The 15,910-nt window shown below is 36.1% G+C and overlaps 1 protein-coding gene across 4 annotated transcripts in view; it reads left to right on the top strand.

Annotated features, from left to right (window-relative positions):
- tok (tolloid-like protein 1 tolkin) overlaps positions 1-15,910 on the top strand; it is a 42,892-nt gene that overhangs the window by 26,167 nt on the left and 815 nt on the right. For all 4 annotated transcript variants that reach the window (XM_085655195.1, XM_035874331.2, XM_035874289.2 and 1 more), the window contains 14 exons: positions 578-730; positions 844-1,048; positions 1,115-1,396; positions 9,323-9,727; positions 10,712-10,890; positions 11,919-12,149; positions 12,239-12,463; positions 12,781-13,248; positions 13,360-13,482; positions 13,553-13,871; positions 13,952-14,243; positions 14,355-14,568; positions 14,639-14,889; positions 14,995-15,910. The exon at positions 14,995-15,910 is cut by the window's right edge and continues 815 nt beyond it. In XM_085655195.1, coding sequence (XP_085511321.1) covers positions 578-730; positions 844-1,048; positions 1,115-1,396; positions 9,323-9,727; positions 10,712-10,890; positions 11,919-12,149; positions 12,239-12,463; positions 12,781-13,248; positions 13,360-13,482; positions 13,553-13,871; positions 13,952-14,243; positions 14,355-14,568; positions 14,639-14,889; positions 14,995-15,159 — 3,512 coding nt within the window. In that variant the 3' untranslated portion in view covers positions 15,160-15,910. The remainder of the gene's footprint in view (positions 1-577; positions 731-843; positions 1,049-1,114; positions 1,397-9,322; positions 9,728-10,711; positions 10,891-11,918; positions 12,150-12,238; positions 12,464-12,780; positions 13,249-13,359; positions 13,483-13,552; positions 13,872-13,951; positions 14,244-14,354; positions 14,569-14,638; positions 14,890-14,994) is intronic.

Below are 15,910 nucleotides of genomic sequence, written 5' to 3'. Positions count from 1 at the left end.
CGAGATTCGAAATCGAATTTGCATAGTTAGCTTCCTTTGTATATCTATTTCACTCTCGCGCTCACTATATCCGCGTGACTCCAACAGAATACCGTTTTTCTCTTCTGTCACGGTGGAAGATAGCAAAGTCTGGTCGAGATGCTGTTTACGTCGTTCGCAACAACCACGATCAGAGCAAACTCTCTTTCGACCGATAACACGTTCGATGATTTATGGTAACCGATAATAGGTCCATACTACGTTCAATCCCTGCGGGAACGCCGTCTCGGAAAGGCGATCGACTTTCCAGGAGATTCGACGGAGGCTTTCGACCGTATACGAATGAGATACACGTATGATCGAGATCCCTTCCTATTTTCTTTTTAGAGATTTGAGATAACTTTTGAAATTAATCCTTTGCTGGTATCTGACCACTGCTTCAAGACCTTTGAATATAAATATAAATATAAATATATATATATATATATATATATATATATATATAAATATCAATGAATATAAATGAGCGTATGAAAATTCTATGAAATATTGGCCAACAATTTTTAAAACAAAAAAACAAAATAATATTTGATTCCAGGTGGATTTCTTGGTGACATAGCACTGCCCAACATCAAGTACGAAACGGAATGGCGACAGCAAAAGTTGAATAAGTCGTACCTTGAGGAATTGGAAAAATACAGAGAGGAGGTATTAAAGGAAGGTCTTCAAGTCGAAGAGGAAGGTCTTACCGGTAAATGGATAATTTTTTTTTCATAGACTTTAATTATATCCGAAGAATTAATTATATTATATTTAATTATATCAATAAGAGATAAGATCAAATGGTAATCGTATTCTTTACAGAGATATTACAGTTCAAAAATGAGCACATGAACAATGAGGCTCATCGTGAGGAAGAAGAGAGCGTAGTCTCTCAAGGGAAACCTGAACCGATCATGGTGGATCGCAATCAGTACAGCATGGGCGGCGAATTCGAGGATGGATTTATCTTCAACGTTAGGAACGGTGATACTAATCCTGAAATAAAGGAGGAGGGCATTGAGATCAGGTAAATGATAATGTCTTTTTTTAATCCCTTTATCAATATCAATTGAGCATATTTATTGTTCATTAGATTAGAATCGACGACTCTTCCGGCGAAAAAGAGACACTTGGCTCATCGACAGAATTATTTAACGATAACCGAAACTTCAAATATTAGAGAAGGTAGGATCAAGCAAACGACATCGAAGATACCCGATGACATAGATTTTTCAATCGGTTCAACAACGGCAAAGACTAGAAATGCTCAAGAAGATAACATCGAAGAAATAAGAGGTTATACGTCTACGATTAGGCCGGAAACAACGACGCAAGATAGATCGAAACAACGTCATCGTCGTCATCATCGTAGAAGGTATGTTCACTTTAACGTTTCTAAACCACGTGAAAATTAATATCTTTCAATATGATTAATTTATCTTTAACTCGAAAATTTCGAAATAATAAACACGCTGGAACAGTTCATGTTGTTATATATATATATACAAAAAAAAAAAAGAAAAAAAAAACAGAAAAGAAGATAAATAAACAAGAAAAAAAAAAATAAAAAACAGTCAAGAAAGAAAGAACTTAAGCGAAAAAAAAACTCGACATTCTCTGACGTAAACTGCTCCAACAAATTTCGAACTTCAACCTGACGAGAATATCCGGAAGGAAGAAAGAGAGCGAGAGCGAGAGCGAGAGAGAGAGAGAGAGAGAGAGAGGGAAGAAGGAAGAGAGAAAGAGAGATCCGTAGTTGATAGTTGACTGAAGAGTTTGTCAAAGTTATGTCGAAGATACGCGCTCATCGTAAGTCCACGGAGGGAACTACCAGGGCGACTATCGTGTCAGAAGTTAAGTCCATTAGACGCGAGACGTAATAGATTTTACCGAATTATCAAAGTTAACCGCACTCAGCCTCCAACTCCGTACGTCTCTTGCAATCGGAGAAGCCACGGATCTTAATTACATCAAGCCAAGGATGCGGATCATTAATTTCTAGTTTATGTCGGCAACAAATTTTCTTTCTTGTTCGAATATATCCTGTCACACGCAGAGAGCCATTGCCCTTGTGCCTTTTCTTTTTCTTCTTTTTTTTTTTTTTTTTTTTTTTTTTTTTATACTCGTACGGTCGAACGATCGGAAAAAGCCGAACGATGAGGAGCCTACTCGAAATGCTTTTTTCGGAGATTTTAGGGAGAAAGACTGAAAGGAAGAAAGAAATAGAAAGGGAGAGGAAAAGAGAGAGAGAGAGAGAGAGAGAGAGAGAGAGAGAGAGAAAGGAAGGGAGTGCAGAGAACGGATTTGTCGTTAATTTTTTGGCGTACCTAACCCAATTCCAGTGGGAGCGATTAAATCGAGCACGTGACTACACTCGTGGCAAGTTCGTTCTCGTAGACATAGATATACATACACACACGAGCAACGTACATGTATATATATATATATATATATATTTATATACTATATATATATATATATATACTCTAAATGTATATATACTTGCTCAGTCACCCTCTTCCAATCCACCCTCTTCCTCTTACCACCCGTCTTCCCGGTGGTAGAGCCAACCGGCGATGCCAATAACAATGGCCGTCATCGTAAAGCTGGAAAATGGGGTCCGATACTGCCGTCCGAGCATTTTCAGCCCTCGAACTGCCAATAACCTGTCAGCATCGGCAACGCTCCACCCCCGATCAGGTATGTCGATCCTATATCTACTACTCTCCCTCTCTCTCTCTCTCTCTCTCTCTCTCTCTCTCTCTCACACACGCAGCTCTCTATGTTTCTCATCGACTGGATTTAACGTCGAACACCTGCTCGGTTCCTCTTTTTCCGCTTTTGACACGGCCATTGACTCGCATTTCATCCACTAAATGAAAAAAGAATTCTTATTATTGTCATACTCTCTATTTTTTTTTTATAATAATTTTTATAACATTACACCTATCGATGAGAATGACAAGATATATTGCGTATGTATCTATTTATACGTGCGTTTGTTTGTATACAAAACGAGAAGTTACATAAATGTTCCTGGACCATCAACAGCCCCTAACAAATAACATATAGAGAGAGACAGAGAGAGACAGAGAGAGAGAGAGAGAGAGAGAGAAAGAGGAAGAAAACGAGGAAGAGAGAGAGAGAGAGAGAGGAAGAGAGAGGTGGAAACCCAAAAGGGATACGCGCGAGTGGATAGACGTAACGTATCTCTCTCGTAGTAGGTAGACGCATTTATGTGGGTTTCTCTTCTGTACGTGTTCATCGTCGACGGGTTCACGAAAGCGCCTGTTTACGGCCTGTATCCAACCCCGTGAAACACGATCACGTAGTGATTCTCCAATGAAGCTCCCGAAGAGAATTCCGAAGAGGATCAGACTGTCAGGCTACCGACTCTCCCTTTTGTCGTTGATAAATCGTGAGATAACGAAATTGCGGTAACGAGCGCGAAAGTTATACGATGCTTACTATCATTAGGATCACGTGGAGGATTATCGAATAATTATGAAAGAAGATACGTAGGAAATATAAGAGAAGAATAATTGGTATAAAAAGGAAAGAAGAAAAAGAAAAAGGTGAAATAAGGAAGAGGAAAAGAATAAACTGAAGGAATCGTAAAGAATTAATTAAATGTAAATTAAAAACTTTCTTTTTTATTTTTTTCTTTTTTTTTTTTTTTTTTTTTTACTATCCGAATGAATATTCTTTATTTTTATCTTCTGTTTTTTTTTTCTCTTTTTTTTTTAATTTCTTCAATTATTACCTCGATTACTTATACAGATATTAATTCGATAATAGGATTGGAGAATGATCTATGTATCTTTTATCTAAAGGGGGAAAAAGAAAAGAAGAAAAAAAAAAAAGGAAAAAAGGAAAAAAGAAAAAGAAATTCGAATTATCGAATATAATTTGTCTTCACGGAACTTTTTTTGTACTTGAACATGATTATAAATCTTGCCGAGTAATCGGCAAGGAAGTTTCACACGTTTAAAGGAGGATCGAAGGAAGGATTGGGAGAGAAGAGAACGCGTTCTCCCTTTATCGAGTGAGTTCCAGCTGTCGACGGCAAGACCCTTCTTAAAGCAAGGTCATCTCTCAAGGTCCGTCTCGAAAGTGCCGCCGGCCTGTTCGAGGTATCGAATTAAAGTACAGACTAAGTCACATTAATCTTACCAGGGGAACAATCTCATCGGGGTTTAAGCGTTACTCACTCTTTCTATCTTTCTCTTTCTTTCTTTCTCTCTCTCTCTCTCTTTCTCTCTCTCTCTCTCTCTATCTCTATCTATCTCTATCTTTTTCTCTTTCAAAAGTGTCAAGGGTGAGAAGACTCGTCGACGAAGGTGTTCGTACTACCGAGGTAACTTCATCCTATCGATTTCTGTATCTTTCCTACTTCTACTTTTACACCCTTCCTTAGTTCGTCTCTCTCTTTCTCTCTCTCTCTCTCTCTCTCTCTCTCTCTTTTCTCTCTCTTTTCGCTCTCTGACTCTCTTTTTTTATTTAACTCTCCGTCTTTCGAGAAGATAGAGAAAAAGAAAAGTGCAAGAAAACGAAAGACGAGTGATTTATCGAGATCTCACCGAGAGAAATTTCGTATTCAGCGAATAGCATGTTCCTCCATTCAACCACGGATAGGCCTTCGTAACTCATCGTACTTCTCTCTACGTATTCCTTTTCGTTCGATTTTTGATATCGGCCAGTCGTAGAAAAAGGAAATAGAAAACAGGCAACCACCAACGTCATCGGTCTTTGTCAGGTTTTTTTTCTTACTTTTCTTTTTTTTTCCTCCCCCTCGAAAAATCTGCTGACTAGGGATGAATTTTTCTTTTTCATTTTTCGTAGAGAAAATCAAAACGATTGATGAAGGACTGTTTTAAAATTTACATTCCCTTACGATCGATTCGTTACATACATATAAATACATACATATACATACACATACACACACGCACGCGCGCGCACATACACACATACGTATATATCTACGTACGCGTACGAAAGGTCTATAGAGCTTTTCTTTTTCATTGGCTTTAGAAATTCTATAAAAATTCAATATTCATTTCGATTTGCTTTATGCCATCCTCAAGTACAATTATACATGGAAATGTTAAAAAATTCAATTCTCCCATTGAGAAGGAATAGTATCCACCGAGGACATTGGCACGATTCCAATTACCACAATGCCTCGTTGATTCTCGTTAGAATATTACTCCATTGTTTGCCACGCTACACCGTAACGTTCCATTGTTCTAATAAAAAAAAGAAATTTAAAAAAAACAAAAAAAAAGAAAAAAAAACACATTTAATGGACAACCAGTTCGCACTATATATCTCACCCTTCTCCCCTCTTTCTCTCTCTCTCTCTCTCTCTCTTCTATCTCACTGTTACCAATGTCCGACGTTCCTGAAATATTCGCTATTCATCTCACCCAAGTTATATGTATATACATATCTATGTACATTCATATACCTATATTATAGGTATAGTCAGGCGATGCTGTCAGCAGCAAGGCTACACGAGAGATCCGATATTCCTATTTACAGATTCATTGTTTGACGATAGCGCTATATCTCCTGCGATTTAAACATCCCGCGCGAAAGCGGAACAGAAACGACGGAATATCGGGAGTTATTAATCGCCGGGAATAATCGTCTCGTTTATTGTCGCCTTCCAAACGACTCTACGTTACTACGACTACTTTTTTCGCTTGTTTCTTTTTTTTTCCTCTCTTTCTTTCTATTTTCCTTCCTCCCTTTTTTTCTTCTCGTTGATGGATAGATTTTTCAATTTTTTCTCCCTTCCTTTTTTTCATTTTTCTCTTCTTGTTCCTTCCTTTTTTTTCATTTTTTCTTCTTTTGTTTTTTTCCCCTTTCTTTCTTTTCTTTTTTCTTTATTTTTTTTTTTTTTTTTTGTCGCTCTTATCGTACTGCTCCTCGCACGTATGTATGTACGTATGACGATCACGCGAAGAAAAGAAGAAAGAAAAAGAGTAAAAAAAGAAAAGGAGAAAATGAAAAAAAATTGGAGCAACGCGAGCGTTCTCTCTTCACGCGTTTTCCGTCGCCCACGTGGCTGGGGATAAAAAAAAAAAGAGTAAAGAGAGGAAAAGAAAAAGAAAAAAAAACAAAAAAAAAAGAAGAGAAAAGGAAAAAAAAGAAGAAGAAGAGAAAAAAGATTCTACTTTTCTCACGCATTTTTTCGCGCGTAAATCGTACCGACTACGAGTGCCAAGCGTTCCTTTTCGTATTTTTGTTGTCCACATTCTTCTTCCTTTTTTCTTTCTTCTCCTTTTATTCTAATCCGCAAGAACGTCCACACGGATACGCGAACGCGTATGAAACCATTTTCTTTCAACGAAAACGGTGTAAGCTCCGCCGTTGGAGGAAAAAAAAAGAATTAAAAGAAAAAAAAGCAAAGACAAAAGAAACAACAACAAAATAAAAAAATAAAAAGAAAGAAAAAAAATCACAAAAGGGTGAAAACAAAAATTCATAAATTATTAAATTCATTCATGAAAATTATAAACGAAACTCATTACTTATAAACGAAACTCATGTTTATCCATGAATCAATTCGTTTGATGAAAAATCATCGATCAATTGTTGTTTTTTTAAAAATGAAAAAAGGAACAAGAAAAGAGAAGAAAATAGAAAGAACAAGGGGAAAAAAGAAAAGGAAAAGAAAAGAAAGAGGGAAGAAAGAAAAAGAAAAAAAAAATATCAATAAAAAATAATACCGATAAAAATCATTTAAATTGTTTACGAGGATATTCTTTACGAGTTTGTCCTATCGATTAATGTTCTCATTTAAGACGACATTGTGAACGCTCCCTTAACGAAACTCGTGAGAGTGCAGCTCGTTAATTAATTGTAATGCCGTACCGATTCAGAAACTCGCAGGCTGACTGCCGGCGCACTGTCGCTCGAGGAGACCCAGAGGGGTTGGAAGAGAGAGAGAGAGAGATAGAGAGAGAGAAAGAGAGAGAGAGAAAGTAAAAGGGAGGTTAACTCCCTCTCTCTTTCCCTCTCTTCCTCCCTCTCTCTCTCTCTCTCTCTCTCTCGCTCTTTCGTTCTCCTATCGGACGGGGTGGCTGCGAGAGAATTACGCTCACCCGGTAATTAGTACTAATAAACGAGGGATAGGCACTGGCACTGCTGCTACTGCCATCGCCGTACGCGCGAGAGCTACGCACTTTAGTCCAATGTTTACGCGAGGGGAGAGAATTATTTTTCAAAGTGTCGACTAGGCACCCCCTTGGCTTCAACCACCACCAGCACGATTATCCTCTATTTTTTATTTCTTTCCGCGTATTCTTTTTTTGCATTCTTTCTTTCTTTCTTTCTTTCTTTCTTTCTTTCTTTCTTTCTTTCTTTCTTTCTCATTTTCTTTTACTTTTTATATTTTTCTCTGGCATTTCTTTTTACAATAAATTGAACAAATTAATCTAAAGGATAGTTAAATTTTTATCTAATTTATTCAATATAATTTTATCTAAAAATTTGTTCTCCTTTCCAATTCAGACGTTATTCTTACGAATCTCCCCATGGCCATCTCGCTGAATATTTATTTAGGAGAAATTTATTGTATATAATTTTGTCGATAATTAAACAAAGATATTCTATCTAATTTAATATATTTGATATATTTCGATTGCTTTTGATAATACCGAAATATATCTCAGATCTCTAAATTGTTTTAGAATATAAATAAATATATATATTGATATTGTAAAATTATATGTATACATGAAAAATATTAAATATATTAAGATGTTAAATTAATTCATTAATCGTATTTCTTAATTTTTAGAAATAGATAGATAGATAGATAGATAGATAGATAGATAGATAGATAGATAGATAGATAGATAGATTTTTCTCTCAACAGAGAGAGAGAGAGAGAGAGAGAGAGAGAGACGAATTTCTCTTGAAAAATTTCTATGAAAGAAAATTAATTGCATTGAAAAAAAAAAAAGAAAAAAAAAAGAAAAAAAGATTGAAGGATAGAATGAAATGCAGGCTACATTGAATCTAGGACAGTAATGATCACCAAGAAGAGAATAATCAAAAAAGAAGAAAAAAAAAGAGAAATGGAAAGATGATAGTTACTTGATAATTTTACTTTCAATCACCGCGGCTTCTTTTTTATTTGTATCTTTCAAATGTACATCGACACTGACTGGATCCTTTCGACTCGTTTCTTCGCCTATCTACTTTTCGAATTTATTCCCCGGTAGAGCCATGAAAAGCGCATTTGCCGCGATAGCAATTTCATTCCCTCTTTCATCCCTACCCCTAAGGCTCGTCGAAGAATCGTAAAAAACTACGGAACCACGACTACGGACCACGTTCGATTCGTACATTAAGTCTCGCTTTGTTGTTAGCTCTTGCGCAAGAGGAAATAAAAAAAAAAAAAGAAGAAGAAAAAAAAAAAGAAAATATCTTTCCGCAGGATGCTGAGAAGCGAAACCTCGTATCATTTTTTTCGTTTTTTTTTTTTTTTTTTTCTTTCTTTCCTTCATTCCTTCATCCATTTTTGTGGAAGACTCAATATTTTATCGAAACAACTAACGATTAATTCGCATTTCACGATTCAAACGTTTAATCAAATTCCCCTTTCGATTCAGTCATTTTCCTTTCATTTTCCTAAGTATTATTTTCTAGCTTGAGAACTTTCACCGATTAGATTCACGACTTCCTTCATTATTGTCGATGAAACAGAAGGATGGGGAAAGGCAAATAAATCCGCCTTGAACAGAGAATGTGCTATAAAGAATGAAATATATATTTCTCGCAGGTGCGTTTACAATTTACGTACTAATTTGTATCTTTACTCGTTTAATTTCATTAAACGATTGTGCTGGTGAAAATTAACTGAATGATATACGTTCTAACTACATATATATTTTTTTAATGTATAATTTAATATATATATATATATATACATATATAATTGAAAAAAAATATATACATATGCTTGATATACATATGCATACGTATAAATAATCTAAATTATTTACATATTATATACATATGTAATATGACTTAGGTCATTTTCATAATCAAGAAGAAAAATGGTCAATAATCAAAGATAATTGAATTTAATTGACCTAGTAACACCATTGATCTTTAATTTATTTTTTTTTTCTTCTTCTTCTTCTTCCTTCAAACAATCGATAAGAGGAAGAAATTCATAGGAGAGATAAAACTGCAATAGATAGAAATGGTAACGATCAAGGTAGTCATAAATTTGCGATTCTTTCGTACAAAATAAGCGAACAATATCCTTGTCATTTTCCAGAGGCTCTCGACGGCGAAATCACCGAAGGAAAATTGTCCCTTTGCCCCGGGACACGGCGAATGATGTCTCGGACGAGGTCGTCTCGCTTCACGATAGGCGACTACGGTCCATTGAGTTTTACGACATGGACCACAAACCGAAATATCTTGCGAACAATGAGCGAGGTACAGAATCACTAGTCCACAATTTTCCAACGAGAAATCGAAGAGCCGCAACTGCAAGAAAGGAACGTGTCTGGGATCATGGTGTTATACCTTACGAGATCGATGGTAACTTTTCCGGAGCTCACAAGGCACTTTTCAAGCAAGCCATGAGACATTGGGAAAACTTTACTTGCGTCAAGTTCGTCGAGAGAGTACCAAGAGAACATCCTAATTATATTCTCTTCACGGAAAGACCCTGTGGGTGAGTTCTTACCTACCATCTCTGTGCATGATTTTATATAGCGATCATAAAATCATTTAAAAAAAAAAGAAAAAAATTAATTAATATTTTTCAATAAAATAGATTGGATTTAGAGATAAGGAAGAAAAAAAAAAAAAAAAGTAAAGAAAAAAGAAAAAAGAAGAAGAAAAGAAGGGGAATATTTATATTTAAAATAATTACAACGATTAAGAAAATATAGATGTACTTTCTATATTTTGTATCACGTTCAGATTTTCCATTCTCACGTGCTCATACATATTCTAAGATTAATGTATGGGATTAAAATCGTTCGATAGAATAATGAATATTTAAATATAATGTTAGATCCAACGATTGAAAGAAAGATATTTTTATTTAAAATAGAATAGAACTAAATTATACGTATACCATATTTTTTATTTTTTGCAGTTTACATTCTCATATATTCACGTATATTATAAAACTTAAAATAAAGTAATAAGAACACTTGATATAATAATAAATATTTCAATAAAATATTAAGTAAAACGATTAAGAGAAGAGATTAAATTTTTATATAAAATAAAACATATAGACAAGGTCTAGGTATGTTTATATATTATGTATTTTTCATATTTAACATTCTCACGTATTCACATACATATATCATTAGATTTACGTGAAGTTTAAAATATTGGAGTCATTTGAAAAATTTGTGATTACTTTCTTTCTCTTTTTTATGTTTTTAATACACAAATTCAATTCTAAAAATGGGACACATCTTAAACATAAAAAATAATAAAAATAATCGCAAATGGTCTTAAAAAAAATCTGCAAGTATGTGCATCGTCTTTTATATGTTTCGCATTCTCATATATTCACAAACGTTATCATATGATTTGATTATAAACCGATAAAGAACATTAGTTATACGCGCAAATCTATTTCCGATAATACATTCCTTTGAATTATTTTCTTTGTATTTCTTTCCTATGCCATCTCTAGATGCTGTTCCTTCGTCGGGAAAAGAGGTAACGGACCGCAAGCAATCAGTATCGGAAAAAACTGTGACAAGTTTGGTATAGTCGTTCATGAACTGGGCCACGTCGTTGGCTTCTGGCACGAACACACCAGACCGGATCGAGATCGACACGTACAAATCATTCGCGACAACATCATGAGTGGTGAGTAAGTGGAACCTTCCAGAGGGTGAGCTTTCAATTTCGTCCAAAGCCGATAGAGCCGCCCTGTCTAATTAACACGATTATTTGCAAAAGCGCTCGTAGCGTATCGCAATTATATGATGGAGTCCATTGGCTCGTCCTGATTCTAAACGGAAGGAGAGGTCAAAGCTTGAGAGAGAGAGAGAGAGAGAGAGAGAAAGGTGTAAAATTTAATTTCGATCGGATCAGATTAGGCTGAGCGTGTTCCATTTTTTCCCAATTTCTCCGTAATAGCTATTTCGTTCGGCCGCCGTAGAAAGAATTATACTCACTTTTCACGATCTAGCGAGCTAAAATTAACGATGACGATAAATTTTTAAAATGCATATATACATATATGTATATATGTATATATACATGCATATATACGCAAATGATTCATCATCGAGACATTTGGAAAATCATTACTTCAAGTTACATTCGAATTTCCCGCTATTCTCCTCATACTCATTGATGGGACATTCGAATAGCTAAACGCACTATGTTTGGTGAACGTGCAACCGGATTTATCCAAGCGTAGATATACATCGTACGTGACTGGAGCAACGTTTAAGCGAGGAAAGATGTCCCGAGAGCTGAAGTGGAGAGAAGGGATCACTAACAATGGGATCGAGTTTGCCTTCGTAGCAAATGACTTTGCGCGGTAGATAAATGGGCCAATTTGTGGCAAGGCACATGGCAAATCTCGGTAATCCTTAACAACGTAGAAGCTGGAATGGTAGGGAATATTGTAATATTTGCTTGCAAGTTGGATAACGCACCGATCGTCCCTCGATTAATGTTACGATAGTGGAAGGTTAAACATGGCTGTGTAAGTTTGATCGAACCATCGCCGTTATTATTTCAGAGACAGAAATCGGTTTACTGTATAAACGTATGAGACCTTTATCTTTATGTTTGCGTTAATATTCGTTCACTTTTGCCTAATCGAAACATGAATCACATATTCTATGTATATCTGGAAACAAATGCCTATTAAACATTTTCAGGTCAGGAATATAACTTTAATAAATTGACGGATGAAGAAGTGAACTCGTTGGGTCTGCCATACGATTACGATTCTATCATGCATTACGCCAAGAATACATTCTCCAAGGGCATTTATTTGGACACGATTTTACCTATAGAGAATCACGGAAAGAAACGGCCTGAGATCGGCCAAAGGATACGGCTAAGTGAGGGTGATATCGCTCAAACGAATCTTCTTTACAAATGCTACAGTAAGAATACTTGGATTGATCGTTCAAACTGATTACACAATGAGAGGATATTAATAACAATTTTTTTTTCTTTTTTATCAATCGACTAGAATGTGGTAGAACTTTTCAAGAAAATAGTGGTAGCTTTGGTTCACCAACTCACCCTAACAGTTCTCCAGCGATTGATGGAGAACGGTGCGAGTGGAGGATCACTGCTACCCACGGAGAAAGAATTGTCCTGAATATAACGTCCTTGGATATCTTCAAAAGCGATTATTGCCGTAGCGATTATCTCGAAATTCGTGATGGATATTGGTACAAAAGTCATGTACTCGGTAGGTATAATTTTCTCATCTGATCGTTTGAAATTAATCGTTAATCGTTCGACAAAAAACACATGGTAATATACAAGAAATATAAATTGCTTTTCACGTCGCGATTCGATTTGCAATAACCTTCCAATTTCCCTGATTCGTATCAATTAACTCATGGAATTCAATTTCGTAATGAAAATTAAAGTTTTCTCTTTCTCCCGTCATTAACTATAATTAAAGTGCTATATCGCGGAATCATTCGTCGATATAATAAAGTGTATAATCCATGAAAAGTATCCCTTTGATCTCAGAAATACTAACGTTTATACGATTGGTAGGTCGTTTTTGCGGGAGTGGCAAAATCCATGAGCCAGTGGTATCTACCGGAAGTCGTATGCTCGTAACTTATGTTACTTCCGAACGTCAAAGCGGGCATCGTGGTTTTACGGCGAGTTACGAAGCAGTCTGCGGTGGTGATGTCGAATTGGATGGCGTTGGTCATTTGGAGTCACCTAATTATCCTGAAGAGTATCAGTCAAGTAAAGAATGCGTTTGGAAACTTTCCGTACCACAGGATTATCAGGTCGCTTTGAAATTTCAATCGTTCGAGATTGAAAATCACGACAATTGCGTCTATGACTATGTCGAAATACGCGATGGTCACAATGCTGATTCCCCTTTGATCGGAGTCTATTGTGGCTATAAGATACCACCTGACATCAAATCTACTGGGAATAAATTGCTTGTTAAATTTGTTAGCGATGGATCCGTACAAAAAGCTGGATTCTCGGCAACTTTCATGAAAGGTACGTTTTCATTAATATCGTCGATAGTTTAATAAAATAAATTGTTTGATAAGTGTTACGAAAAGTCATAATTTTTTTTTTGTTTTATTTTTTTTTTTTTCTTTTTATTAGAATTCGATGAGTGTGAGTTGACCAATCATGGATGCGAACATGACTGTATAAATACTCTTGGTGGATTCGAGTGCTCTTGTAAAATCGGATACGAATTGCATTCTGATGGGAAACATTGTGAAGGTGAGTCCGTTATTGATCTTCATAATTTTTCTGTTGAGATTAAATATTGAAATTTATTGAAACCTTTCAGATGCATGCGGTGGTATTTTCGACGATAGCAATGGCACTATTACCAGTCCCTCTTTCCCAGAAACTTATCCAGGAAATAAAAATTGTATTTGGGAGATTATAGCACCACCACAATATCGTATCACTTTGAACTTCACTCATTTCGATCTCGAAGGCAATAATGCCTATCAGCAAGAATGCGAATATGATTCTCTCGAAATAGCTAGCAAACTTGGTGACGATATTCTCAGAAAGCATGGAATTTTCTGTGGTGTTAGGTTACCACCAATGATCACATCGGAAGGCAACTCTATGAGGATCGTATTCACGTCAGATAACAGGTTGAACGATCGACGAATAGATTTCAAATATCATTTTTTTCCAATACATCGAAACTTTTATTGCTCGTAAACATTTTCAGTGTGCAGAAGACAGGCTTCGCCGCAGTCTTTTTCACCGACATGGATGAATGCGCGAATAACAATGGTGGTTGTCAGCACGAGTGTAAGAATACGATAGGCTCCTATCAGTGTTCCTGCCACAATGGCTTTACACTTCATGAAAATGGCCACGATTGTAAAGAGGGTGGCTGCAAGTACGAGATTACGGCGCCCGTAGGCACCATTACGTCGCCCAATTTTCCTGAGTATTATCCTGGCCGGAAGGACTGTGTTTGGCACTTCACTACCAAGCCGGGACATCGTATCAAACTGGTCGGTTTACATTTTTATGACTTTCAAGGGACACAGATCAGGAAAAAGATAGCTGTAAATGTTCAAAGAATTTCGACGGTTTCTATTTAAATGAACTTTATATTCACGTAGGTATTCAAAGTATTTGAGATGGAGTCCCATCAAGAATGTGCTTACGATCACATCGCCATTTACGATGGGGATTCACCAGAAAGTCACACATTAGGTCGCTTCTGCGGTACTAAGGAGCCTCATCCAATTTCAGCAACTGGTAATCAGATGTACATGATCTTTAAGAGTGATGCTTCCGTCCAAAGAAAAGGTTTCCAAGCAATACACAGTACTGGTAAGTTAACAGTCGTTATTCAGGTAGTTTCTTCTTTTTCAACATTCGAAAGTCATTCTATTTCTTTCAGCCTGCGGAGGATATCTAATGGCAACGGATAAGGTAAAACATCTGTACTCGCACGTCAGATACGGATATAGTAATTACGATCACGGGACTGATTGTGACTGGACTATCGAAGCACCTATCGGCAAGAATGTTCACCTGTCTTTCTTCTCCTTCCAATTGGAGTATCAAAGTGAATGTGGTTACGATTTCGTTGAGATATTTTCCGGTTTGGATGCATCCAATCCATCCTTTGGTCGACTCTGTGGCAACTTGGTATATATAATATATGTATACTTTCTTTCATTTCCATTAGTTTTAATTAGTGTTAATTAAAATAAAAAATCATATTTGAACTAACAGCTGATGGCTTTGTTTCAGAACAAAACTGATTACGTATCGACGAGCGAGGCACTTCTCGTACGATTCCGAACGGACGACACGATATCGTTCAAAGGCTTTGTAGCTATTTTCGTTGCGGTAGATCGGCAAGATAGCGATGAGAGTCAGGGCGGTGAGGACGATGAGGATAATGAAAATCTCTGATCCGTCGCCGGCCTCGCCAATCGATTGGGTTATGGCTTTTGAAAAGTATTGCCTATAAACCCTGCGATCGATCCTACCAAACGAATCATTGAATCGTTTGCTCGTTGGATCTCGTTCGATCGTCGAGGTCTGGACACCGGGAGACGCTCTCTCTTTCTATTCTTATTATTTGTTTTTTTTTCTTTCTTTTTTTTTTTTTTATATCTTTCTTCCGACGATTTTTTTTACATAGATAAAACACAACGTGTTCCCTCGCTAAAGTCAAACCTTACTCCGTTTAGAAACTTAGGTATTCTTTTGCGAGGATGATAAACTTAATCGAATGTGTCCCAGTATTTGGTTACTCGAAAGTCGATAAAAAGGATATCGATATTATCAACTCGATCAGTAAAAATGATCTTTGGAGTAATCCAAACGCATATCGCCTGCCAAAAGTTTCGATCTTGTCCTAAGAAAATATTCAAATCGTCCAAAATAATGCGTGTGTGTGTATATAGAATATTACATACGGCAATTTTTCTCTTTCTTTCCTTTTTTTTTTCTCTCTCTCTCTTTTTTTCTTTTTCTTCGACAAATTATTCCAACGAGATTTATGGCTCTCATATTATTATACATATTTAATAGACACATATCGAGTACTATCTTAAAAACTTATGATTGTAATAAGAAGAAAAAAAGAAAAAAAAAGAAAAAAAAAAAGAAAAAAAAAAAAAGAAATGAAAAGGAAAGAAAATGTCGAATGATAGAAATA

Source organism: Vespa mandarinia, chromosome 2 (genome assembly GCF_050613455.1).
Source record: "Vespa mandarinia isolate Hongniang chromosome 2, ASM5061345v1, whole genome shotgun sequence".
In the NCBI taxonomy this organism is placed as follows: domain Eukaryota; kingdom Metazoa; phylum Arthropoda; class Insecta; order Hymenoptera; family Vespidae; genus Vespa; species Vespa mandarinia.
Note: the sequence above shows the minus strand (reverse complement) of the source record. Positions and strands in the feature narration are given on the sequence as shown.